The 26,569-nt window shown below is 43.2% G+C and overlaps 1 protein-coding gene across 4 annotated transcripts in view; it reads left to right on the forward strand.

Annotated features, from left to right (window-relative positions):
• The window catches only part of Tanc1 (tetratricopeptide repeat, ankyrin repeat and coiled-coil containing 1), a 236,819-nt gene that overhangs the window by 80,732 nt on the left and 129,518 nt on the right, over positions 1–26,569 (forward strand). For all 4 annotated transcript variants that reach the window (XM_021177906.1, XM_029469399.1, XM_029469408.1 and 1 more), the window contains exon 3: positions 7,273–7,352. In XM_021177906.1, coding sequence (XP_021033565.1) covers positions 7,292–7,352 — 61 coding nt within the window. In that variant the 5' untranslated portion in view covers positions 7,273–7,291. The remainder of the gene's footprint in view (positions 1–7,272; positions 7,353–26,569) is intronic.

The raw sequence follows: 26,569 nt of genomic DNA on the forward strand, positions 1-26,569 counted from the left end.
CAGCTTTTTATATAGGGATGGGGGATTTGAACTCAGGTCCCCATGCTTATGCGTCAAGTGCTCTTAGCCACTGAACCGTCTTTCCATCCCTGGTTTGGCTAAACATTTGAGTTTAAATTCATGCCTTGAAACTTTAAAAAATTCATATCATGACTATACATTTGCTTAGCTTTTAATGACATACATTTTAAATCTTTTTTTTTAAAGGTGACTCTAAATTATAGTCAAGTAAGTAATGATAAAATTGGACATTCAGTTTGTAGAATAAAGGTGAAGGTCTTTGTGTTAGAGAGAATACTGCCTACTTTGCATATTTTCAAAAAACAAAGCCATTTCTTTCTTGTCCAAAATCTTTTCTGGTTGCCATAATGCTTTTTGTGTGAAGTCTCTGAATCCCAGAGAAGTTCTCTTACTTGTTCATAGCTGTGTTATAATGATCATTGGTCCCTCTGTTTGGATGGAGGAGGCAACTCCGGAATTTTAAGTATTCATTCATCAAGAGTTAAGTTTCCCCAGCCTCCTGATACTTCTCAGTTAATGTCTACAGTGTTCTTGCTTTCAGAGTGTTATGGCAGGTTTCTCAAGAATTCCGAGACCACTAGCAGACCTCTTCGTGTGACCTCTCTTCTGCTCTGTAGCCTCCTGTTTGCATTATCCTGCATTTATTATCTTGTAGGTTGCTGCTGGCCTACTGCTACCTTTCCTTTCCTTTGGTAAACACAGAATCTGGCTAATGCATAGATAAGCTAAGGCCTCCCTAACACCACTCAGAACTGAATGGGCTTTAAAAACCCGAGTTACTAACATGAAGGATGTTTCTGATGTCTCCCTTCTCTGAAGTAAAATGGTTCCTAATACTCACACACACCATGATTTCCTGTATTTCATTTGTAAATAGTATTAATCTTGTTTCATTTATTTTTTATTTATTGTTTTACATTTTTTTTACCTGTTATGTGAATGAATGTTTTATCTACATGTACTTATGTGCACTGCTTGCATACCTGTTGTTCACAAGTCCAGAAGAGGGTGTCAGATCCCCTACAACTGGAGCTCCAGCTAAGCCAAGCCCAGGTCTTCTGCAAGAGCAACAAGTGCTCCCAACCACTGAGCCATCTCTTCAGCTGTACTTGATTTTGACCAAAGAAAGGAAACGCCTTCAGAGAGTTTTCTTTGAGTGGGTTAGGTGGGGCAGGAAGAGACGCTTCTTGAGTTGTAACGTGTACAGCATGAGAGTTAAGGTGTTGGGTTAACTGGCTTGACCTTCTTGGATTAATTTGAGAGTGGGTGTGAGGGATGTTAGGAAATGCACCATGCTCTTCGCAAATATCGAATGGCTTGATGTCATCCAGAATTTCAGTGAATTTTGATGCGTTGCTTGTGATCGAGAGTATTGTGGAATGTTCTCTGTCCATTTTAAGCTGCCATAAATGTTGGCTGATGGCTTGATTTGAGAGGAAATAGCTGATGTGTTCATCTGAGCCTGGTTAAATCTGTCAACAAATACTGAGAACAGAGTGGGTGCAGAGCCTGTCTTCTGGCTTCTGTTTGTATCTGTTATAAAGTAAACACAGTCCCTGCCCTCTGCTTGGAGGTTGTCTCACCACTGCATAGACAGCCGCAGATGCAAGCCCTTTAGAGCTTGTATTAGTTCATGACTTGTAGTGATTGACAACTCTGATGGGTTTTACTTTTTGAAAATTTCTCTTTGATTTCCTAGGATGTTCTGTTGTATATCTGGTGGCAGTATACCATGCACTGAAAAGTTTCTGTGGTATGAGACAAGGGTGTTGTGTCTGTTCTCAAAGATGCTGTACTAGTGGGGAAATACCAAAAGGGGGCCCTTTGATGATTAGTTTTAGCCTGGAGGGGATTTGGGTGTGTTTTGTTTGTTTCTTTTTTTTTTTAAGATTTATTTATTTTATGTATATGAGTACACTGTAGCCATACAGATGGTTTTAAGTTGTCTTGTGGTTGCTAGGAATTGAACTCAGGACCTCTGCTCGCTCTGGTCCCGCTTGCTCCAGCCCAAAGATTTACTTATTTATTATATGTAAGTACACTGTACCTGTCTTCAGCCACACCAAAAGAATGCGTCGGATCTTATTACAGATGGTTGTGAGCCATCACGTGGTTGCTGGGATTTGAACTCAGGATCTTTGGAAGAACAGACAGCGAGCCATCTCTCTAGCCCATGTTTGTTTCTTGTTATGTGTATTTGTATGCATAGATGTTGTACACGTGTATGTGTGGTTGTGCATCTATGCTGTCGGTTGTCACCTTCTGTCTTGTTTGAGATAGATCTCCTGTTTATTAACACAGACAACAGACTAGCTGGCCATGACCTTCCAGAGAGTCCAACTCCTACCATACTATAGTGTCTTTGTTAAGGTTTTATTGCTGTGAAGAGACATCATGACCAAAGCAACACTTACAAAGGCAAATATTTAATTGGGGCTATCTTACAGTTTCAGAGGTTCAGTCCATTATCATCATGTCAGGAAGCATGGCAGCATTCAGGAAGGCTAGAGGAGCTGAGAGTTTTACATCTTGTTCTGAAGGCAAATAGAAGAAGCCTGTCTTCTATGTGGCTAGGAGGAGGGTCTCAAAGGCACACTTCCTCCAACAAGTGCCATTTCCTGGGGTCAAGCACATACAAACCACCACATTCTACTTCCTGGACCCTATAGGCTTGTTCCAACACATGAGTCTATGGGGGCCATAGCTAAACATAGCATAATGCAAACTACATTTAGTCCAACTTCAAAAAGTCTCCATAGTTTGTAGCAATCTCAATAAGGTTAAAAGTCCGAAGTTCAAAGTCTCTTCTGAGATTCATTCATTCACTTAACTGTAATCCCTTATAAAGCCAGAATCAAAAAGCAGGTCCTGTACTTCAGATATCACAAGCTATACATTACCCTCCAAAATGTCACAGTGAGGAAATACCGGACCAAACGAGACCCAAAGCCGGCTGGGCAAACTCCAAGCTCTGCATCTCCATGTCTGATGTCTTCAGATCTCCAGCTTCTTTCATCCTGGTATTGCAGATATATGCTGCTTGTCTGGCTTTCCTGGATTTCTGTGGTTTCTGATGACTCAAACTCAAGTCTTTATGCTTATATAGTAAGTGCATTATCTACTGCGCCATCCCACCAGCCCCCAGGATGTTTAAAAGACGACTTTGCAGTGCCTGGGAAACTCAGATATCAAGTGATTGTAACACAAGGGGATCTAGATGACCATAAGCCTAAAGACTTCCCAATCCCTTTCTTGGGCCTTGAAACATGTTATCTTAACATTGTACTGAGTGACACCAGCAGGAGTATGAAGGGACAGTCAACGGCTCTCCTGCAAGACACTCCTGCACGGCTGTAAAGGAATTTTCTACCTAACTTACCTTAAAGTAGGTCACTAAGATCCCTATTGCAGAGATCTTGCTCCACAGGGGGCCAGGAAGACTGGACAAAATGCTTACTCTGGTCCCCGGAATTTGCTGTTATGGGTCAATACCATGTCTAAGCATTAAAAACTTGATTTTTCTGACTCTAGGACTTCATTTGTGAATACTTTCAGGTCACCTAAGACCTTTTCTCCTGTCAGTCTGTTACTGAGGTATCAGCCACGACACCTTGTAGGAGGCAAAAAGGAAAAAAAGATCATACCCTTGCCTTACATTTTCTTCCTCAAAATAATTTATTCATTCACCTAGTCTGTCTCTGTCTCTGTCTCTGTCTCTGTCTCTCTCTCCTGAGGAGCTAGAAATGGAATCCAGAGCCTTGAGCATATGGGGCCAATATTCTAACACTCTGCTACATCCCAGATCAAAAGTGTCTGAATTAAAGCGGTAGAGATGGTTTGTGTTCTCTGAAATCTCTGTGCCTCTACCCTCAGGATCTCACTATGCAGTCTAGGCTGGTCTCAAACTTACAGTTCTCTTGCTTCAGGCTTCCAGCTGGATAACTTTATAGTTGTGATCTGCCAAGCACATCTTTGAAATATGTCACCATCTCCTTCCTCTTCATTCGAGACAAGATCTCACTCTTTAGCCTAGGATGGTCTCAGACTCATGGTGATCCTTTTACCTCAGCCTTGATCTTCTCAAAGGAATCGGGAAACTCACTGTTGTATCAAATGGAGGGACTTGGCAAAGTGGCATCCATTAAAACAAAGCTCATGAGAGCTTTTGTTTCAATCCAGAGCACCCACTTACTAATTTATGCCCAGAATCATGCCTGCCAGCTTGTCAGACCATTGTGTGACTGGACCAGTGCCCTTTGTTCACTGATGGTGGGCCAAGTTAGGAGGTGCTTCCTTCCGGATGAGAGCAGTCGTGGCAGGATACTTATTTTGTTCTCCCATATCATCTCTTTCTCCGAGGCACTGTCTGAACAGCTTTTATCACTGGGTTTGAACTTTCCCCCAAGTCAGCTGTTCATGAGACAGTGGGAACCTGGAAGAGAAACTTACAGTAGATATTTGATAGCCTCTCATACCTAACACCGCTGACACAGAAGGTGTGACTATCCTAAAAAACAGCTGAGCTCCCGACACAGGCCAGCAGGATGTCTGGCACAAGGTGCCAAAACTCAATGTCACCTAGACCTTGTTCTGTAGCATGGTAGTTTTGCTGCAAATTAAGAATGACCTGGCGGCCCAATAAGGGCAGCTTTGTGGACAAGGCGAGGCCTGAGATGGCCGAAGGGTCAATCAAGCTCAGGTCTCTCCAAGAGCTACCACAGCATATGTGAGGGCCTAGGACAAGCACATGGCTGGCGTTGTTTTTTTTTTTTTTTCTCCAATACAGCATTTCTCTGTGTAGCCCTGACTGTCCTGGAATTCACTCTGTAGGCCACAGACTGGGGTGCTTGTACCTCCTGTGCTAATCCTTCTATTTGCCAGAAAAACCAACTCCACAATTTGTGCCAAACTTGAAGCAAGCATTTATTAAGTTTTAAACACTGACAAAGAGATGGACTTTGGTCAGGCCCATTTCCCCAGACTTTCCTACCTGAGAATGGTCTCAAGCCACAAGTTGCAGGGGCTTCTGAGGACAAATCTGTAGGCCACCCTATTTTCCCATGAGACATTATTTCTCAAGAACTACAATTCCCAGCATTCCAGGAAGTTAACCTAGTTCCTGGGCAGGTTGAGTTTGCACGTTAATTTTGGGCATTACAAACTATGAGCCACCATGCATGTTTTCTTTTTTAAAGTGTGTGGTCTTTACTGAATAATGGCTCTCCACAGTTGATTTGAAGATTTGTGTGCCTATTAGCCATCTCTTTGTTTTATTTTTGCTTTCCCCTTCTTTACATTCAGACAAACGAAAAGTCCTTAGGAAAAAATCTTGCTGGGTAATCCTAGCTAACCGGAACCTGGTGATTCCCATGCCTCGGCTTCCATGTGTGTGCCACCATGTCTGGCCTTTGTGGCCTTTTAAGAATATCATATCCCAAGCTGGGCGTGGTGGCGCACGCCTTTAATCCCAGCACTCGGGAGGCAGAGGCAGGTGGATTTCTGAGTTCGAGGCCCACCTGGTCTACAGAGTGAGTTCCAGGACAGCCAGAACTATACAGAGAAACCCTGTCTCGAAAAACCAAAAAAAAAAAAAAAAAAAAAAGAATACCATATCCCTTTACTTTTTTTTAAAAGCATGGCTGTCAGGAGAAACTTGTGGTTCTAGGGGGGCCTGTCTGGAAAGTTCTATGCAGATTCAAGAAGCATTTCAAAGGCAGAATTGGGCCTGAGCCACAGTCCCTTTGTGTGTAAAGGCTTGTTTGTAAAAAAGATTTATCTCTAATAACCACTTTGGCTTTCTAGATAGTATCCTCCTGATATCTTTCAGTTTTGTTTGTTTGCTCCACGCTTTCATTGATCTGAGAGGAGAGGTTAGTCAGCCACCCCTCAGCCTACTGAGGATGCTGAGCGGCAGGGGCGGCGGAGGGTGGTGCAGCTGGAACCCTGCACTTTAGGAATCAGACCCTGCTGCTAGTTAGCTGAGTGACTCGTGGGTGGAGTCAAGTCTCCCAAGGTCTCTGTTTCTTCGTTGATAAAACAAAGGCTTGGAAAAATAAATACGGGCTTGGACCACATGATAAGAAAGGTCACTCTGTTTGCTGATGTTGTAGCTCTGTGATGGCAGCACAGTGAAACTCCTTATCCTTCTCTTAAGGGCCCCCCAAAGCTACTTCACTCTGAGCATTGAGATGTGGCTTGTCACAGGAGGCCACCTGACACTTTCAAGTTAGGGAGGCAGGTGTGGGATTCCTCTCCTGGTGGAAGTTTCCTCCCACCGCCTCCCCTTACCCCCCTCGCCCCCCTCCCCTTACCCCCAACCCCCACCTTCCCCTTGTTGGTTTTGGAGCTGCGTGAATGCTTTCTGCCTTCTCCCTGGCTCATCAGCGCCAGGAGGAAACAATAGTCCCATTGTCTCTTGTAGAGAAGGTTTCCAGTTTCACCTTAAACCCGGGCCATTGTGTTGTTTTAACAAACTCGGTACCACCCCCATGCAAAATGCAGTTGGTTCAGGTTTGTTTTTTTTGATTTTTGTTTTTTAAAGGACTCAGCAGCAATCCACAGCCCATTCCCCTCATCTCCTTCCCAAAGTCATAACTATATATAGTAAAAATGCACGGGAGTATGCACTGTTTAATTGGGCCACCTGGCATCAGGGTTAAAATGTGCTCCATCTGTATTTAGTTTGCAGATGCTTGTGAGGTACGCTCCAAACCAGTAGCCTTCCAGAAAGGGTTTGTGGTTTATAATTAGTGGCACCTGTAAAACATTTCTTTCTTACTAATCTTTGAGATTTCAGGGTTTCTTTTAGTTGTTGTTTGTGTGTATGTGTGTGTGTGTGTGTGTGTGTGTGTGTGTGTGTGTGTGTGTGTGTGTGTGTGAGAATCAGGGCTGGCAAAGTATATCACCATGCCAAAGGTCTTACTACCAGTGCTGGACTCAGGTTGAGCCTCGTAACCCTAATTAGATGTGGAATGCTGGGAACGCACTGCGTGTGTCTGTTGTCAGTTTTATAACATGACAGTGAACTAATGATGTCTTCACTGAACGTTATAAAGCATTCCTTGTGTCTCTACTGCTGTTCTCTGCCACATGTCTATTCATAGGAAGCTAACATAGATCTCCGGCACTTCAGGTTATCCTAAGGGATCTTTTCTGAGCCTGGATTACACATGCGGTCAACATGCAAACGACATTCCCCGTGTTTTTTTTTTTTTTTCCTCCTACATTTGACTCTTTTTCTTTTCTCCTTAGAGACAAAAGACTGTTGAAAATGCTGAAGGCTGTGCTGAAGAAGAGCCGAGAGGGAGGAAAGGGAAGCAAGAAGGAAGCAGGTACGTGCACCGAGCAGGTATTATGGTGGGCAGCGCAGGGCACCCAGATCCCACTGCCTCAGGCTGGGTTGGTGCAGACAGGCTCAGCATGAACAGCGTCCTGGAAGCCATGAAGAGTCTATACTCTGAGTGGTGTGTGTGTGTGTGTTGTGTGTTTTTTTTTTCCTAATATTTACTTCTATTTCATGTTCATATGTGTGTCTGTATGAAGGTGTCAGATATTCTGAAACTGGAGTTACAAACAGTTGTAAGCAACCATGTGGGTGCTGGGAATTGAACCTGGGTCCTCTGGAGGAGCAGCTGGTGCTCTTAAGCTCTGAGAGGTATCTCTTTAGCCCACCCCTCCCCCTTTAAATTTTTTTTTTTAATTAAATCTTTTTTTTTTTTAAATGAGAAACAGTGTTGGAAATTAAGTTAGAATTTTGCACTGAAGATGACCAGTTCTTAATTTCAACAAGTCAATGTGATCCTGAAGTAAAGTTAAAGACATTGAAGTAGGCAGTTGGGTTTAGGAATTTGATTTCTAGAAAGCCCTTTCCCTTGTCCCACATGGAGTTGAGTTTTATGCTTGACCAACTGTTGCCTGACGGGTTCTTGTGTTTTTGAGTATCAGATTTTATTCCTAACAGGTGTAGACCCACTTCACGCCAGACTGCTCGCTCAGTGTGAGGAGAGCGGCTTAATTTGGCTTCGGTTCCTCTGGCGCCCGCAGCGTTCTGGTGCGCATTTGGCCATCGTGACCCTAGTAGCACCGCATTCCATGGTCACCTCCTCTGAGGTGGTTCATCAGTCAGTCTTACATTGCAGTTTCCTCAGAGAGTCTGCACCGTGGGCTTCTGTCCACAGTTAAAGTGTCACCTTTAGGAACTACCCTGCAGCCCACTCTCTAAACTCCGTTTAAATCTGCTCTTGCTGGCAAATGGCTCCTTTAAAAATTACTTAATGTCAAATAATGTTTTAGTTTTCCCTTCAACTATGTATAAGTACACACAGTACTGACCTCTGCATAGTATGGCTGTGTGGGACCGAGATAAAATTTCTCCTTATTACTAATTATTCCTTAAACCAAGCCTGCAGAGTGGCAGGCTTACTTCAGACGCGAAGCCTCTGGTAGTGTAAAGTTACTATTAGGACTCCATTTTACACTTCTCATTAAGGCCTAGGTAAACAGAAAGGATAGAAGAAAGCAGATCTAATGATATAAACAGAAGGCGTAGTTAGCTCATCACCTTAGAGAACCACCCCCTAGCTTTGAATAATTAATTAGAATTGTTACTATGGTGAAATTTTAGTTCACATAATTTCTTTCCAGGGGCACTTTCATTCTCTGCTGGGTCAGGGCCAAAATGTCTGTCTCATTATTATTATTATTATTATTATTATTATTATTAAAACCAGTTTTGGCTCATCTGATACTAATTCTAGAGACTTTCTTGTTGCCTTCGAAGCCTTTGGAATTTTTAGCATGAACTAAGCTGTCTGTTGGGGTGGAGCAGCCAAGGAAACAGGTACCCCTCTCCCTCCCAGGACCAGGGTCTTCAAGCCAGATTCCCTATAGAGTAACAAAATCTCTCAGCAAAGACCCTCCTCTTTCACAGTGCCAGGATCATGGGAAATAGCAGTTTAAAAGATGTTTCACACCTGTGCAGGCAAGGCTAGGCAGCAAGCACACTTGGCCTTTGAAAGGTTTCCAGTTTCAAAACATGGGACTAGGGGCTTAGGTCTCCCTTTGGCCTTTTAAAAGTAACTCCTGCTTTGTCTAAGCTGTCTTTATAATAGGCTCCACACTTGCGGGATTTCAGACTAAACCAACTTGATAATGTAATGGCAACATTTTGGGTAAAGCGTCTGTATGGTTTGGGCCCCTTTCTTTTCACTACAACCTGGTTGTCTTGTGTTGGGAAGAGAGCAGTTGGAATTTTACATCCAGATGAAGTTATGTGAAAAGAGTTGGGTTTAAAAAAAAAAAAAAACTTGGAATCTGGCAACTTCTATGCTGAGTTCTGTGCCAACTCTCACCACCTAAGTGAGTCCTAGCTGAGCCCCTCTCTCTGTAAGTTAAAGCTGGCGGCTTTGAGACACTTGAGAGACTGGGTAACAATGTCTCCTCTCCTTTCGTATGGAAAGGGTTTGCAACACTGTTCCCAGTCAAAGGCAATCTTTATTGCAAAGAAGGAAGTCCTTTGTAGAATTTTCTCTGATAGGTTTTGTTTTGTTTTGATTTTATGCTGATCATAGTTTGAGAATTTGGAAGCAGCTGGGGCTGGAGAGATGGCTCAGTGGTTAAGAGCACTGACTGCTCTTTTCAGAGGTCCTGAGTTCAGTTCCCAGCAACCACATGGTGGCTCACAACCATCTGTAACAGGATCTGAGGCCCTTTTCTGGTGTGTCTGAAGATAGCAACAGTGTACTCACACACATAAAATAAAATCTTTAAAAAAATTTTTTTTGGAAACAGAGCAACTGAATTCGAGTTAGGAGAACTCAAAATAAGCTAATAATGTTTTTCAGAAATTTGGAAAGAAGAGTGTTTTTTAATTTGTTTGTTTCATTTGGGGGGGGGGGTTGTTTCTGAGGCAGGGTTTCTTCTCCATGCAGCCCAGCTTGACCTCGAGTTTAGGCTCTTCCTGCCTCCACCTCCCAATTGCTGGGATTACAGTCTTGTGCCACCACTTCTGTCTAAATAGCAGTGGTTCTTCCTCACACCCACAACCAAGGATTAGCCTAGGGCTATCCACAACTGGTGAGCATACTGCAGCTGAGCTTCATTCCCCAGCCCTGTCCCAGAAGTATAGAAGAGCTTTGCTTCCAACTTCTGTCCCTAAAATTTTAGAACGTATTATATGTATCTACCTCCAACTGTCCGGAAGAACGTTAGCAAGTGATGAAACGCAAGTTATATGTATGTCATAGTCTGGGAGATCGAATCCCTTTTGGGTAAACTCTTAACATTAGCAAGATACTTTTGAAAAAATGATTACACATTTTTATTTATGCTTATAAGATGGGTAAAAAGTAAGCCAGGCGTGGTGGCGCACGCCTTTAATCCCAGCACTCGGGAGGCAGAGGCAGGCGAATTTCTGAGTTCAAGGCCAGCTTGGTCTACAAAGTGAGTTCCAGGACAGCCAGGGCTATACAGAGAAACCCTGTCTCGAAAAACCAAAAAAAAAAGATGGGTAAAAAGTGAGTTTCTGGAATATAGAGAAGCACATTGGAAAATGAAATTTCAAAAACTTCAAAGTGTTTTCTTTCTTTTGGGGGGGGTTAACATGTTCTCTTTACCTTGTTGAGGTTCTTTCAGTAAAATGTGAGCCACATCTATCTCTTGACCTTGAACTAGGTCTATCAGGGCAAAAATAAATTTAGGGCTGGCAAAATGACTCAGCTGGTGAAGTGCTTGCTACCAAGCCTGAAGAGTGACTTGCATTTGATCCTTAGGACACACATGCTGGGAAGAGAGAATTAACTTCTAAAGGCTGTCCTCTCCTCTCCAGATGTATGATCCCTGTGGACATGCACGTGTGTGTGCCCTCTCATTCTTGAGCACATGTGCACATGGACATGCACACACATACTACATAGAAATGTAACTTTCAGAGTCAGTAGTTAGCCACAGTAGAAGGGTATGTTAGACTAACCTTTTGGTTGTTTGTTTACATGCTAGAGTCATGATTTATTTATTTATTTATTTATTTTTTTTTTTTGGTTTTTCGAGACAGGGTTTCTCTGTGTAGCCTTGGCTGTCCTGGAACTCACTTTGTAGACCAGGCTGGCCTCGAACTCAGAAATCCGCCTGCCTCTGCCTCCCGAGTGCTGGGATTAAAGGCGTGCGCCACCACGCCCAGCTTAGAGTCATGATTTAAAATAAGCACCCGAGGTGCCATCTTTATCTCAAAGCTCTTCAGAGAGGTTTGCCACCTGCTGCCATGTTTCTTGATTTCATTTGACCTATCTTACCGTATGATTTTCATTTTTCATCTTACCATATGATTTTCATAAGACTTTATTGAACTGTTATTAAAATGAGGTAACAGCTATATTCTATAGTCAGGAGTATCTGATGCTCAATATGAACCTAATAAAAGTATAGAGTGAACATTATTAAATCATCAGGACAAGTCAGCCTGTTTTCTGTAGAGAAAAGGAATAACGTTCCATGTTGTTGCTGCAAAAGTCTTTAATAAGATGTGCAAGCTTTATATCAAAATAAATGATAAAGCTTTATTGAAGGACTCAAGACTTGACTGAATAAAAAGAAATATCTTATTGCTGAGTTGGGTATACACATACATATTTATTATTTTAAGGAAACTAGTCCTCCTAAAATTATCTGTATAGTTATCTAATCCCTTATGAAATCCCACCTTCGTTATTGATTCTTATAGTCCTGGGGAGTAAACTCTAGGGCTAGAAATATGTCTCAATCACTGATCTAAACCTGTGCTCACCACAACTTTTTGGTTTTGAGGATTTTTTTTTTTTTAAGTTCCTGAAAAGGGTATTTTTCAGGAAAATTGCAGCAAAATTGACTGGAAATAGGGCAGCTTCCCCTATACATGCATGATTTCTCCTATTATCAACAACCATATCAAAGTGCTTCGTGTGACATCCTTGATTGTCACACTGACAATCACAGTATTGCAAAGACAGTTTACATTAGGGCTCCTTCATTGATGACTACATCCCGTGGTTCAGAGAAATAAATTGTAGTAGCATAGAGAACACCTTGACTTGCATAAACATCCTGTGTTTCTTTTTTCTAACACAGTGTAAAATAGATATAAAAATTCATCTGGAAGAGAAGATGCTTAGGATTAGGTAGGGAGAGTTGGAAACTGGCGAGTGCTTGTAAACCGGCCAACCCTGGCTCACATACGTAGGTCCAAGCCACAGCGGAGCTGCATGAGTGTATGTGAGTTTCTTAGTGTCTATGGGGCAGGCTGGGTTTTGCTTCCCATCAGGATGGACACAATTGAGGATTCTCAAGTCAGAATCACTGGGAAGGACTCTTGCTCCTCCAAAGTGATAAGTGCAGATGCTTGGTATAATTCATGATAATGACCAGCACTTTACAGCAAGCAGATGGCTCAGATCAGTTCTTGTTGTTTTTCTTCTTGCTGTCAAGAAATGAAACATACTTTTATCTGATGTTTAATATAATTAACATTCACAGTAGATAATGTGGGTTTTTTTTTTGTTTTGTTTTTTGTTTGTTTGTTTGTTTGACATAGATTTTAGCCTCCTATGGAAGTATTAGACACGATCTCTTACCTTCCACAGGAGGGGACTGGGCATTCTTCCTGCCTATATTTCTTCCCTAGGCAGTGTGCCAATCTTTCTTTCTTTCTTTCTTTCTTTCTTTCTTTCTTTCTTTCTTTCTTTCTTTCTTTCTTTCTCTTTCTTTCTTCCTTCCTTTCTTTCTTTCTTTCTTTCTTTCTTTCTTTCTTTCTTTCTTTCCTCCTTTCTTTCTTAAGATTCGTTTATTACTATATCTAAGTACACTGTAGCTGTCTTCAGACACACCAGAAGAAGGCGTCAGATCTCATGGTGGTTGTGAGCCACCATGTGGTTGCTGGGATTTGAACTCAGGACCTTTGGAAGAGCAGTCGGTGCTCTTAACCACTGAGCCATCTCTCCAGCGCCATTGTGTCGATCTTGAATGCATAGAGTCATGCCATACCTAGCTTTCCTGGTTATCAGTGCCTGTGTGAAGTACGTCCAAGTTGAGACAGAAGAGCAAAGATAAATGGACTTCTACTTGTAGTATTCTGTGCATGTGCGCGCGCGCGTGCGTGTGTGTGCGCGTGTGTGTGTGTGTGTGTGCGCGCACGTGTGTGTGTGCGCGCGTGTGTGTGTGCGCGCGCGCGTGTGTGTGTGCGCGCGTGTGTGTGTGCGTGTGTGTGTGTGTGTGCGCGNGTNTNTGTGTGTGTGNGNGTGTGTGTGTGTGTGCGTGCATGTGTGCGCGCGCGCGTGTGTGTGTGCGTGCGTGTGTGTGTGTGTGTGTGTGCGCGTGCGTGCGTGTGTGTGTGTGTGCGTGTATGTGTGTGTGTGTGCGTGTATGTGTGTGTGTGTGTGCGTGTGTGTGTGTGTGTGCGTGTGCGTGCGTGTGCGTGTGTGTGTGTGTGTGTGTAAGGAAGTGGGCTTACTTTGGAGCAATTTATTAAGAAGCTTTGGCCTTTACCTTTCTCATCAGTCAACCCCAGGTGGTTGTTAAATGCACTTGCGATGGTGTTAATTAAGGCAGAGGGTAGTTTCTAAGCCTGTGTGTGTACTGAATTAATTTTTTTCTTTTGCATTTGTTTCTTCACTTTGAATTCGAAGCAAAAGGAAGCTGTTATCCTCTCTAAAGTCTAAAAGCTATTGGTGTGATTGTTAAACGTGGTATTTTAAGCCATTCCAGGCTGCATCCCGGCTTTCAGTGGTACCTTAAAAAAAAATGCCTCAATATAAACGATGCTTTGTTTTATCCAGAAAATAGGAAGCTGCTTTTGATTAGCCCGTGCTCCACTGCCCGCTTTCGGCGGCTGTGGACTATTATTTAGGAATTTGGTGCAGAGACTGTATTGTTGAGATTTGGCTAGTTGGTATCTTCTATTAAGAGACTACAAAACTATTCCTCAAGCAACCCAATAACACAATTCCTTCAATCAGAACGTTCGGAGTTTTGTTCAAAATATCAGTGTCTAATTTACAAATAGGATGGAGCTGGGATGCAGCCTGTTCCTCAGGGCTTGCTGGGTTCCCGCCTCAGTGGTTTTCTTTGTTGTCTTCAGATACACACAGTCTACAAAGAAACAAAAACTGGACACTCGTATTAGAGACCACAAGTTCAGATCTCAGCTTGATCATCTCTGGAACAACTGACACTCGGGCACAACTTCCTTACAGAGATAATGTCAGGTTTAAATTAGGAAGTTCTTTCGACCTCGCTTGCTACTTAGTTTCTGCTAGCTATTCATTACATTTGTTCTTTCTTGAGGAAACTGTGGCAGCTTAAAGAGCAGAAGAGATTCAGACCAGACTGCCCTTAAACTTGTTAGGTAGCTCAGCTTGAGATCTTCCTGTCTCTGCCCCCCAAACACTAGGATTCTAGATGTGGGCTACTGTGCTGGCTAGTTTTATGTCAACTTGACATAAGTTAGAGACATTTGGAAAGAGGGAACCTCCATTGAGAGAATGCCCCCCCTGATCCCCATATTGGCCTATAGGCAAGTCTGTGATTTTTCTTGATTGATGATTGGTGAGGGAGGGCCAAAGGTCCTGTGTGTGGTACCACCTTGGGCTGATGGTCCTATAATGTATGAAAAAGCAGGCTGAGCAAATCACAGTGAACAAGCCAGTAGGAAGCATTCCTCTATGGCTTCTGCTTTGGTTCCAGACCTGACTTTGCTCAATGAAGGGCTGTTACCTAAAATGTAAGAGGAAACTAATCCCTTCCTCCCCAGGTTACTTTTGGTCCTATAGCCTCATGGCCATGGAGATGCTAATGTGTAAGGTAACCATTACACTGGGCTTCAAACAAAAGTCTTGTTCCCCTCCTAGGAGCTAAGGAGAAGTCAGGATGGACCTCAGGTGAAGAGTGGTGTTCTAGGAGCTTCTTTTGATGGCTTCCTAGATATGGAGTCTACTACTGTGGGTTCATAAGAGTGTCTCCCATCTTCATCTATTTCTCTGTAATGTAACTGGTGAGCTCTCCGTGGCTACTGTATGTAGTTTAGGCTTAGGAATTAATTTTCCTGTACTTTTTCACCTTTAACCTTTATTAAATACTTAGGTTGTAACTTTCTCTGTACAATTAAACTGAAAGACATCTTCCCTTGCAAAAGATGTTTCAGGAGGTGCCAAGCAGATCTGAGGATAGATTTCTAAATACAGTTTATAAAGACTTTATTCTAACACTTCCTCGTTCTTGAAGGTCTATTTTTGGAAGACCTCCATCCTCTGGTGGCTTTCCTGTGCCTTCCGGAAACTCGGGAATCTACCAGAAGAGGATGTATCAGGTGTGGGACATTCATCATGTGTTGGACACCCGCACACGTGTGCCATGGTGGCTTCACAATGGGCTTCCGGTCTGCTGTGTCACACATTCTTGCTCAGAGGGAAGGGACAGGATCACCCAGACCCTCCCACTCTGTATGGCCAATGAGGCGTCCAGGAAGACGCTTCCTGCTAGCGTCATCATAAAGGGGAATGCAAAGCTCTCAGCGCTTTGCCCTGAGCCCCCGCTGGATGTGTGTGTATGCAAAAGGAAGCTTAACCTCAGTAGAGAAATGATGGATTAGAAACTCAGTCAAAAATATTTGTTTGCCAGCCGTGGTGGTGCATGCCTTTAATCCCAGTACTCAGGAGGCAGAGGCAGGCGGATTTCTGAGTTCGAGGCCAGCCTGGTCTATAGAGTGAGTTCCAGGACAGCCAGGGATACACAGAGGAACCCTGTGTCAGAAAACCAAAAAACCAAAAACAAAAAAAAAAAGTTTTGTTTACCAAATTGAATTTCATTTCAGTTTTTTTTCTCCCATGAAAGGTGCTTTTCTGGTTTGTTTTTTTGTTTTTTGTTTAAAAAAAAAAAAAAAAGACTGCAGAGAGCCTCATCAGCCTCATCCCATAAAATCTCCATAATTTAGTTTTCATGTGGGCTGTTTGCATTTTCGGGAGAGAGTTCCAAGGCCTTATTTCTATTCTGTAAACGTGTGCAGAATGATTCACCTCACTGTCTAAACTACATACAGTAGCAACGGAGAACTTACCAGTTACATTACAGAGAAATAGATGAAGATGGGAGACACACAGTAGTAGACTCTATGTCCACTCACCTCCTTAGCAGTTTCTGAGAGGAGAATATGAGGAAGACCTGAGCTCACCAGTTCTCATTACAGGCTTAGGAGCAAAGTCAAACAAGGGCCGCACCAACTCATTTTAATTTAATGGCCAAGACTTGCCCATGTTTAAGGTGGTGTGAGAGCATCCAGGCTGTTAGATTTGACCCATGAAGGCTGTCCCAGGGCACCAGCAACGTCACATGCCCTGGAGCTAGAGTTACAGGCTAGGGAGCAGCCTGACATAGGTGCTGGAATTATCTGGAGTTTCTGTAGATCACGGGACTGGCTGACCAGCAAGGCTTGGAGCTTGACTGCGAACTCTAGGTTAAGGCTGGAAGTGGGAGTTACTGCTGATTGATTGTGCTGAGCTCCACTTACTGCTGATTGACTGTGCTGGGCTCTGCTTACCCACCCTGAGCAGTTTGGATGAGAGCTTTGTCTCTCCAGAAGGACAGTTTTCAGATAACTGGAGTTTCTTTTAGAAAATATTTTTCCTGAGTACCAGATGCGACAAAATATTTTTATTTTTGATAGTGTATTTCCTTATCTGCTTCGGCCACCATAACAGAGTATCTTTGATGGGGTGGCTAAAAAACCAGGGATTATGTTCTTTCAATGCTGAGAGCTGAAAATCTGAGCTCAGGGACCCAGCATATGAGGGTATGGCGAGGGCTTTTCTTGGTTGGTGGAAGGCAGCCTTCTAGCTGTGCCTGCACGTCGTGTAGAGAGGCAGCAAGCTCTCAGGGGCCCCTTCCTAGCCGTGTGTTCTACACTGACAAGGACTGTACTACTCCTGTGTCACATGGTTGTCCACCTGATTCTCAGAGTCTCATCTCTAAACACTGCCGCATGTCACACGTGTGACAGCTTCAGCTGAAGAGTTTCGGAGAGGACACCAAGTGCCATGACATTTGATTGTTCTTGGAGTGTAATGCCATAATTCATTGATGATAAAACACGCTACTGTTTTGTATACTATTAAAGAAAAATAAAACTGTTGTCCATTAAACTCCTACAGTACTTTATTGCTTAAGATACTTTTATCAAGGTTTTACCTAATCTATTTTAGAGATAGTTTTTAACACATAGTACGTTAAGGAGTTCTTTTGCGTTTACTTGTGTTTGTGTATGGTGTATGCCTGTGGCATGCCTGTGGAAGTCAGAGGGAAATTTCTGGGAGTTGGTTCTTTTCCACCGTTGGGTATTGAACTCGGGTCACCAGGCCTGGCGGCAAGCGCCTCCATCAGCCTGCCCTCACTTTATTTTTATTGTTATACTTTTTTAACTATAAAAATGAAACAAATTGATTAAGATCTTTTAAAAAAATTACGTGCAGAGTGCAGTCACTGTTAATTTTGCTTGGCATTTCTAGGTGTGGCGGTACAGGTTTGCAATCCCAACACTCTGGAGGCTGGGGCGGAAGGACGGCTGAGTTCAAGGCCAGCTTGGAGTACACAGGGAGGCTTTGTCTTAACACAAACATTTTTAAAAAAATGACTCTCTAATAGTAAAATCGAGAGTAAATATGGGTCTTTAGAGCAATGTCCAGCCTGGGAGAAGGGAGGTTCCCAGACTGCAGTCAAGAGTTAGGAGAAATGTATTCATTTTGAGCTCTTGGCGCCCTTTGTAAGTTGTTTCCAGAAATTCTCAACTGGTTGTCATGTATTTAAGTATCAAGCGCATGCTATTTGCTTGATTCTCCCTAGTCGTGAGTTTGTTGTGAATTTTACTAACGTGTCAATTCTGCAAGTAACACTGTATCTTACTGCTTTAAGTTAGGACCTTTTGCAATTGAGACCTTTGTGTGTATCTCTTGCTTACCTTTTACTGACCGGTGGTTTCTTGGTACCCCCTATTCTGTTGTCGTGGGGAAGGGCTTCTCAGCCTGGCTCTTCTCCTTTCCCAGTGTGGCCCCTGGTTTGTATTTGTGGTGTTTCCTTTTCTTCCCTTGACTTCCCTTATGAGATAGGATATTTGCTTTGTTGATCCTAAGCTTGGGAACCTCACAGGTCCTCCAGCTTCAGCCTCCCGAGTGCTGCCTTGCAGCCTGACTGGCAGGTATGCTGTGATTCATTTCAGCAGTTCACAGACAGTGAAGGTGCACATGCCTGTAGCCCCAGCACTTGGAAGCAACGCGAGTCCAGAGCCCGTGCTAACCTATTTAATGATTTCCTGGTCATCCTGGGCAATATAATGAGAACCTATCTTAAAATAAAAAGTTTTATTGTCTTTCTGGTCATATTACAAATCAGTTCTGAAGCGAATCTCCCTAAATGTGCTTATGCTTTGGAGAGAAGAATTCTTTTAAAGTAGTTTTAAAATTTTGTATTTTTTCAATTTTTTGCTGAAACACCCTTCAAATGATAACATATTTATCTAGGTCTACCAACAATATATTAGAATATGTGTTTGTTGGAATCCTTACCAACATTGTCATTAAATGATTTAATCTTTGATAGTATCAGGAAAGCCCCATTTTAATGTTTTAATTGTGTTTTTTTTTTGTTTGTTTGTTTTTGTTTTTTGAAGGTATGAATTCAGCACTGTTTGTATGTGCATGGTTCAGTTTGAAACCATCTGTCTGGGGCTGTGTGGCTTACCAGCTCTGTGGCCCTAGACAAAAGACTTGCATGCTCTGTGTTCAGGGCTGGCTCATGAGGAGGCCTCAATTAATATCTTAGAAGCATTTAATCTGGTCTTTGACACAGTATTGTATGGCTTTTTGTCAATAATTAACATTTGTTTCTCTGTTCTGCCTGTTGACCTCTTTTTCTTTTTGGTTTCGTAGCTGCTTTAATATTTTGATGAGTGTTTAATTATTGAGCGCTCACTAGCTAACGTTTTAAGAAAGACAAACATGTCTTATGTTTAATTTTGAATTACAAAGCCTTAAGATTTATCTAAGGCACCCTTTATATTTGGTAGGATTAAGTAAAGGAGTCTATACTAATTCTCTAAGTTCCATGTTAAAAACTGCAGTTACAAATCACTTTTTGAGGCGACCAACTCTCTTTCCCTGTTTTGTGCACGAGTTCGCTGCTTTTGTGGGTGGATGGAACTGCATCCATCTCCGACTTGCATCTGCAGCTCTGTGGTTCTGAAGCTGGGAGCCTTTAGAGGCCTTGCTCCTTCATAGGAGTCTCTGGAGGGCTTGGTCCTTCTTAGGAGCTCAGTTGTTACAGTGGCTGCCTGGGTCTCCAAGCAGGAGATCAGGTATCTTTTGATGTAGGGAAGTATCATGTTGAAATGAGTTAAGAGCTTTGAGAGCTTGCCTTCCAGTCAGGCTGATGTAGGATTGTAAGTTGGAGACCAGCCGGGCTGTGCAGAGAGCAAATCCTGATGGGCAAACCTAAAACAAAACCAGCGTCCCCCGAGGTAGCCCCTCAGTCCCAAGTTTGAAGGCACCTGATAGTTTCCTCAGAAGAGGTTGCCTTATTTCTTAGAACCTTGAGTTTTCTTGCCTATACAATAAAGATAATTTGTGTCAGCCGTGAGGCGTCAAACACAATGCATTTTGTTTGAAAATGGCATCATCAGGTGAGACTAAAAGGAACCCTACATAGCACCTTTGACCCCAGAGAGATGCTGTCAGCAAAGAGAAAGGATACCCATGCAAGCCTCCAAGCTCAGATCATGCATGTTGGTGTGAAGATGCTGAGGAAGCGGGAGGAGAGTTCATATTTTCAGAGTATTGAGGAAATCGGGAGGTGAGCCACAGTTAGCCAGAAAGCAAATTCTCTAGAGAACACATGATGGTCCTTATGAAACAGTTATTCTTCACTGCACACTGTTACGTACGTGATGTCCCGCATGCCTACGTTTACTAATGTAATAGATAGTTCATAAATAGGGAGGGTAAGGAACTACTGTAAGGGCTGGGGTGTCATAGTGGTAGAGGACTTGCTAAACATGCTCAAGGTCCCGGGTTTGATTCCCAGATCCACAAAGGGAAATCCATTCTGAAATACAGAAAGATGGCCCGGTTCTTAAGCTGGAGAGCGTAACCCTGTTTCTCTGTCCCTAAAGTTAGTGATTGGGTGCTTGGGTTTGGGTCCCAGCATAAGCTGTTGAGCCTCTTTCTGGTTTGTGTCTTGAAATGGGGGAGAAAACGATACAGAACTGACCTGTTGAATATTTAAAATCTGAACTAAAATCAGGAAAAAGCTACATGAACATTGACCACAAACAGACTTCTGCTTCGTATTCCTAAACAATACAGCATGCCCTCCAATTTACATAGCATTTCCATTGTATTAGGTATTGCCTAACATCTGTCTGTGATTTACAGTATACAAGAGGATGTATGTGGGCTTTATGCAAATACGGTGCGCTTTCCCAAAAGGGACTTGATCATCCCAAGATCTGATGGGGATATTGGGACCAATCTCCCACCAATACCAAGGGCAGGTATTCTCTCTACGTGGTTGATTCTTGGAAGAGTAAGTCAGTTAAAAGTCCTTATAACAACGTCGTTACCAGAGAAAGCAGGTTAGAAATATTTGCCCTTATCATTGATGGCATGTTCTATACCGTTCTGCGTTCTTTGCTTTTCTGTCTCTTGACACTCTTCCTTCAAACTTTGGTAACTAGTGGCACTTTGGACACGTCATTTCATTAGCTCACTTGCCTGTGTGGTCAACCCAGCCCTGGCCACTCCATCTGGTGCAGATGGAGGAAGGAGCTGCTTATTAGGCATGCCCTTAGCAGACTGCTGCAGGGGCAGTTGCTGTAAACAGTCTGGGAAGACATGTGTTTGCTAAGAGATTGGGGGGTGGGGGGAGAACGTTATAGAGGCCTAGATGCAAGGATGGGAAACAAGAGGCTTCTGTGTGTACAAAGATGTCTGTGCCTCTCAACTGCTGTGCTCGAGATTCACAGCTCACTTCATCGTGACAGGAACGGGCTCTAGTTTACCTGGTGTGCTGTGAGTCCTAACTCTGGCTAGTCCTTCACCAGATCTACTCAGTGTCACCTTGGAAATGACTAGGTGAGGACGACACATTTGCACCGTTGTGGGAGTTTGTGAGTGGTTAGAGCTTCGGGTCTGCTGCCATTTCTTCCTGTGTCACTGCAGGGACATCCCAACTAGTTATGCAACATTTTGTGTATGTGACTTTGAAAATGCTTAGGAAAAATACATTCTGCCATTATCTAGCAAACGGCGTTCTTGGCAGTCCTATAAAGACGAACTTTAAATACAGATACACAAGTACAGAAGCTAAGGGATTCTATTACAGAATAACAAGGCACATGATTTGATCAAAGCAATTTGCCTGAGTATTTCATTTGATTTTGTGTTTATGCTGATTCTGTGTGAACATCCGCTCGGTCACGTACTTACGCTTACAAGTTAGATACACAGTAAGGAGTAGCTACTGAATATAATTTTGCTGTTCAATTTACGTGATGTTAGAGGGCTTCCCCCCTAGAGACATACTTGAAGAATGAATGAAGCAAATGACTTGCAATCCATTTTATGTTTTGAGAAATCATGATTACAGTGGAATGCTAATATGGTTAGCTGCAGAGAGACAACATTGACATTGTTGCTAAGATATTTTACCAGACATGTCATTGAAACTGCTGTTTTGAAAACGGAGCTCTGTGTGTGTGTGTGTGTGTGTGTGTGAGTGAGAGAGAGAGAGAGAGAGAGAGAGAGAGAGAGAGAGAGAGAGAGATAGAGAGAGTGAGTGATGGCAGAGTGTGGATATAGTGTATAGAATATAAAAGACACAAAACAGGAAATGCAGAGGCATCTTCTTCTCTCCTCTAATCTGCGTACCTCAGAGTAGGCCTGAAGAGGGCTTTGTTAAATAGCTACTTGTACAGTGAATTTATATGTTCTTTTTCTGGAAAATGAAGGGAGATGGCTGTGCTGTGCTGTTTTATGTATATAATGGAGGTGTGTATATGTATGCACGTTCATGTGGTGGCCAGAGGACAACCTCAAGTACATGCCACCCACCTTGGATTCTCTCACTGACTGGGGGTTCATTAGGTAGGTTGGGTCCACCATGTAGTGAGCTCAGGAATATTCCCTCCTCCCTGCCTCTTTGCCCCTCCAGTGCTGGCTGGGATTGCTGGTATACCTCCATGCCTGTGGAGCTTTTTAAATGTAGGTTGTATGGAGAAAGCACAGGTCCTCATACTTGGAAGGCAAGCACTTTACTCTTGAATGGTTTTTATTGCTGTTTAGTTTTGAGAAACTTTACATGCTACCTAGAAACTTTGAGCCACCCCTTCCAACCCCTAACTTCCCTCCCCCATGTTTATAGATCCCACTGTCCATATAAGGACATTTCCTTTTAGTTGAAGGAAGAGAGAGAGCAGCTCCCTTTATTCTTGTCCTTTCTCTTGTGGTGAGTCTGCTGGCACACAGCTTCGCCATCGGGAATGCCAGGGTTTGAGACTGAGTAGTGGGTGAGGGGTGGTGTACAGGTTATGGTATTGTTCCAAAAGCCTTTCTCCCTCTACTTATTTTTCCACCCCCAAAATGTCATCATGTCCAATGTGACAGAATGTTCCCGATGATTATCCTTCAGGGAAACACGGCTTGCTAAATGATCTGTGGGTGATAGAATTTCTTAGGCACTGCACAGTGAGTTCTCCATGCTCTGTGAGCACTGTGGTTAGGGCATCTGCTACTTGGGCCAGCAAGCCAGTGTGATACTGTGATAGAGTCGTGACTAGAGTTAGGCAGCCTGGGTTCTAGTCTGTGGGCAACTTTGTTGTGTTCTTACCTGAAAGAAGGAGAAGTTGAAGCATCTATTTTAAATGGATTATGATGAATAAACTAATGTAAATAGAATGTTTAATAAGGTGTCTGGCACACTTAGTAAGGACTTAATGAGTACTAGCTTAATCATCGTTAGTAGGGAGCTGGCAAGATGGCTCAGCAGTAACCGTACTTACTGCCAAGCCTGACGACCTGAGTTCCATTCCCAGAATGTACATAACAGAAGGAGAAAACCGATCACTGCAAGTTGTCTTCCGCATGCAACAGCCGCTCCCACACATACTCAATCAGCAATCTTTATTAGTCCAGATACACTCAGTAGTATGATAACATTTATTATTAAGACATAACTACAAATTCCGATGTGTACTGTGATACCCACTTGACGTGAATTTCAGGAGTCAGTGAGCTTGGGCTGTAATCATAGGGCTAAGGCATTTTAAATGAGATGGGGGAATAGCTTAAGGATGGATACCCCGAAGGCACTGGCCGGTCCAGGCTCTCTTGCTGCTTGGTTTCAGGACACTAATGACATAGTTGTGAGATCTGTGACACCGTGTTCCTCTTACTTCTCATGTCGACCACAAGACATAGAGGGTTTGGTGAGAAAAGGCAGGTTGGTTGTGTTACTACAAATTAAGAGGGCGTATTTGGGTTGTGTTTAAGGAAATTTAACATTAAGACAAGAAAGCATGCATTCATTGGTTTAGGTTGGAATAAGACAGCCGGGTTATGGTTACCATGTGTTAATCTTAGTTTTGGGAGTAGTTTGAGGCCACCCTGGTCTTCATGGGGAGACCCTATGTCCACACAGGGAAAAATGGCAGCCAGACAGAAGCCAGTTTAGAACGTCACTGGAGAACAATCTTACAGCAGGAAGGCCTGGGTTTATGGGTCAGGTATGTTAGGTGCACAAGGACAAGACTGAGCCTGTGGATTGAAGTCCATAGTGGTTATGATTGAAAGCTTCTAGAAAGAGGAAAAGTAGCCCACCCTTTTGGTAAGTATCCAGTGAGATAGCTTTACTGGGTAGCCCCAGGAAGTAAAAGGAGATGGGTGTTAAGTTTCTGTTTGAAGTAAGTTTGTGCTAGAAAATCAAGTATACTTTATGAAACATTCGTGTCCTGACATTGCCAGAATACATGGCAGACTGAGAGCAGCCAAGGAAGAGGAAACCCATCCAGGCCTCTGAGCCGTAAGAACGGCCACCACCACCACGTTACTGGACTCCTTCTCTGATACGGGTTGTGCATCCCATTTTGCTGTTACTGTCATACAGTATATAAAACATTGTGTATACTGGCTAGGATGTTTATTCCACATAGTTTAAAAAAATGCCGATCATATGGCAAACTGTTTTCTTTTTCTCTCTTGTAACTTGTTCACTGGCACCAAAACCAGCCTTTGTGCCTCTGCCTTTGTCCAGTGTCCTGACCATTAAAATGCTAGCCGCTGTTAGCGAGTTCTGGCAGGACAGCTACAGTTATTATTTTAAGAGATCAGTCAGATTCTTTTTTTTACTAAGAGGTGAAGTGAATGGTTGAAGACCACATTTCCTGAAAGGGAAGGGGGTGAAAAGGGACAGTTGGCCGAAGTGTTACAAGGCGTGGGTTATATATACAGACTTTGTGAAACCATAGTGTCTCCATTGTAGTTGATGTAGGCGGCTCTCTGAAGTAATGTCTTCTTCTCTCCAGAGGAATATATGTCCTGTGTGTTGATACTGGGAGTATCTCAGAATGCTTTCGCTTGATAAGACGAACAATTGTAAACTTGCTTTAGGAGACTTGGTCATGGCTAGCCCTTCTCTCTAGATACAGCTATTGTTTTGTGACTTCTGGCTTTTGATGTTGGAGAAGGTAACGTGTTGAGCGTTGATTTGCATTTCCTGCCAAAGATAAGTTGAAGCTGAAACCTTTAATATCATGGCTGTGGAAATGACCCAGTTTAGAAATACAGTATTTACAGATGTGATTAATTTAAGATTTCGATAGAATTAGGTTGGTCCTAATTTCAAATCCTGGGGTTCCTAAGAAAGACGGAAACAATGTAAGACTGAAACAATGAGTGATGTTTGTACCCGTAATCCCAGGACCTGGGAGGTTGAGGCAAGCCTGAGCTATAGAGTGAGTTCTGGGCCAGCCTGAGCTACAGAGGGAGACCCTGTTTCAAACACACAGATACACATGGAGAGAGAACATTGTGGATTGATGAAGGCAGGGTTGGAGGGCTGGGTCTTCAAACCAAGAAACATCAGAGATGGCTGGCTAGAGATGAAGAAATAGGTATGGACTGACTAGTCTCCCGAGAGAGCATGATCCTGCCTCCACTTTGACTGTGGACGACTGTAAGGTCTGGAAATGACAGGAATTAACTTGTGGTTGGTTTTTGAGTTGCCTGCTTTGTGGTTCCTTCGTTCACACAGCTCTAGAACGGCTCAGTAGCCAGGTACCGCTGGGTTCTGCTCTTTGCAGCATCCTGTTTTATGCACATTGAAAAACACATACCTTGGTCTGTAACAATCTTTTCTTTAAGCTTTCGATACAGAGTTTTTACCAGGTGACATTAGGACTGTGTCTTCCTCCAGGGAAGCAGCATAGAACCTAATGGGTCCGTTAGACTATATTCCTCCTGTCAGAACAGAGTTTTGCTTTAATGACTTTATTTTCTAGGTTTCTTCTGAGAAACATCTTTTGTTCTCCATATCTGTAATCTTTTCTCACATCATTAAGCTTTCTTGCCATTTTCCTCTATGGCCTGGGGAAACTCTCCTGAGCTCTTTATCAGTGCTGGGTACTGATAAAGTAGTGGTGGATCCAGGTCTGTGCTGCATACTAAGTGGTCCTGAACAGCCTAGGCCAACCACTCCATGTTCCACCAGGATGCCCAGTGCTTATGAATGGTGTTCTCTGTTGTTTTTCTCTGAGTCTTAAAGATGCTCACTTTCCGAGGGGCTAGAGGGACGGCTCAGTGGGTAAGAGTACCATTTGTTCTTCCAGAGGACCTGGAGTTCAATTTACAGTACCCATATTGGAGTTTACAACTGTCTGTAACTCCAGTTCCAGGGGATCCAACACTTTCACGCAGACATACAGGTAGGCAAAACACCAATGCACATAAAATAAACCATTTTTTAAAAAGCTACTTACTTTCCTTTCATTGATCAACTATATAATTTGTCAGCTCCTCACCACTGAGGATTTTAGGGGAGGCCCGTTGTGTAAGGGGAACCTGTTTAATGGAGGTCCAGGAAGGGTTCATGCTGGGAGACTTGGGGTGAAGCAGCCTCAGTGGAGGGAGTAGGGACTCTATTGCCCCGCTGACTGGAATGTGGTTAAGCCACGCATTGTTGCAACAGCAAAGGATGCTCCAGTGTCCTCTTTTAGATTGCTATGGTTTTCCTAGCTATCTCCTGTTTCTTGGGGGTTTACCTCTTTGTTGACAGACATTTTACTGGGCTGTAGGGAGGCTTTGCGTAACTACTTGCCTGATGCGGTTTTACACACAGTCCAGGACTCATGCTTTACCCACCTGCAGCCCACCTCAACCCTGCCCACTCCTCCGTCAGCTGGCTGTCCCTTGCCAGTGACAGCCCTGGTAGTTGGCGCTGGCACAGAGACAGTGCAGGCTGAGAAAGAAGAAGTACCTGCCATTGGTGATGG

The sequence above is a fragment of the Mus caroli genome, chromosome 2 (genome assembly GCF_900094665.2).
Source record: "Mus caroli chromosome 2, CAROLI_EIJ_v1.1, whole genome shotgun sequence".
NCBI lineage: Eukaryota > Metazoa > Chordata > Mammalia > Rodentia > Muridae > Mus > Mus caroli.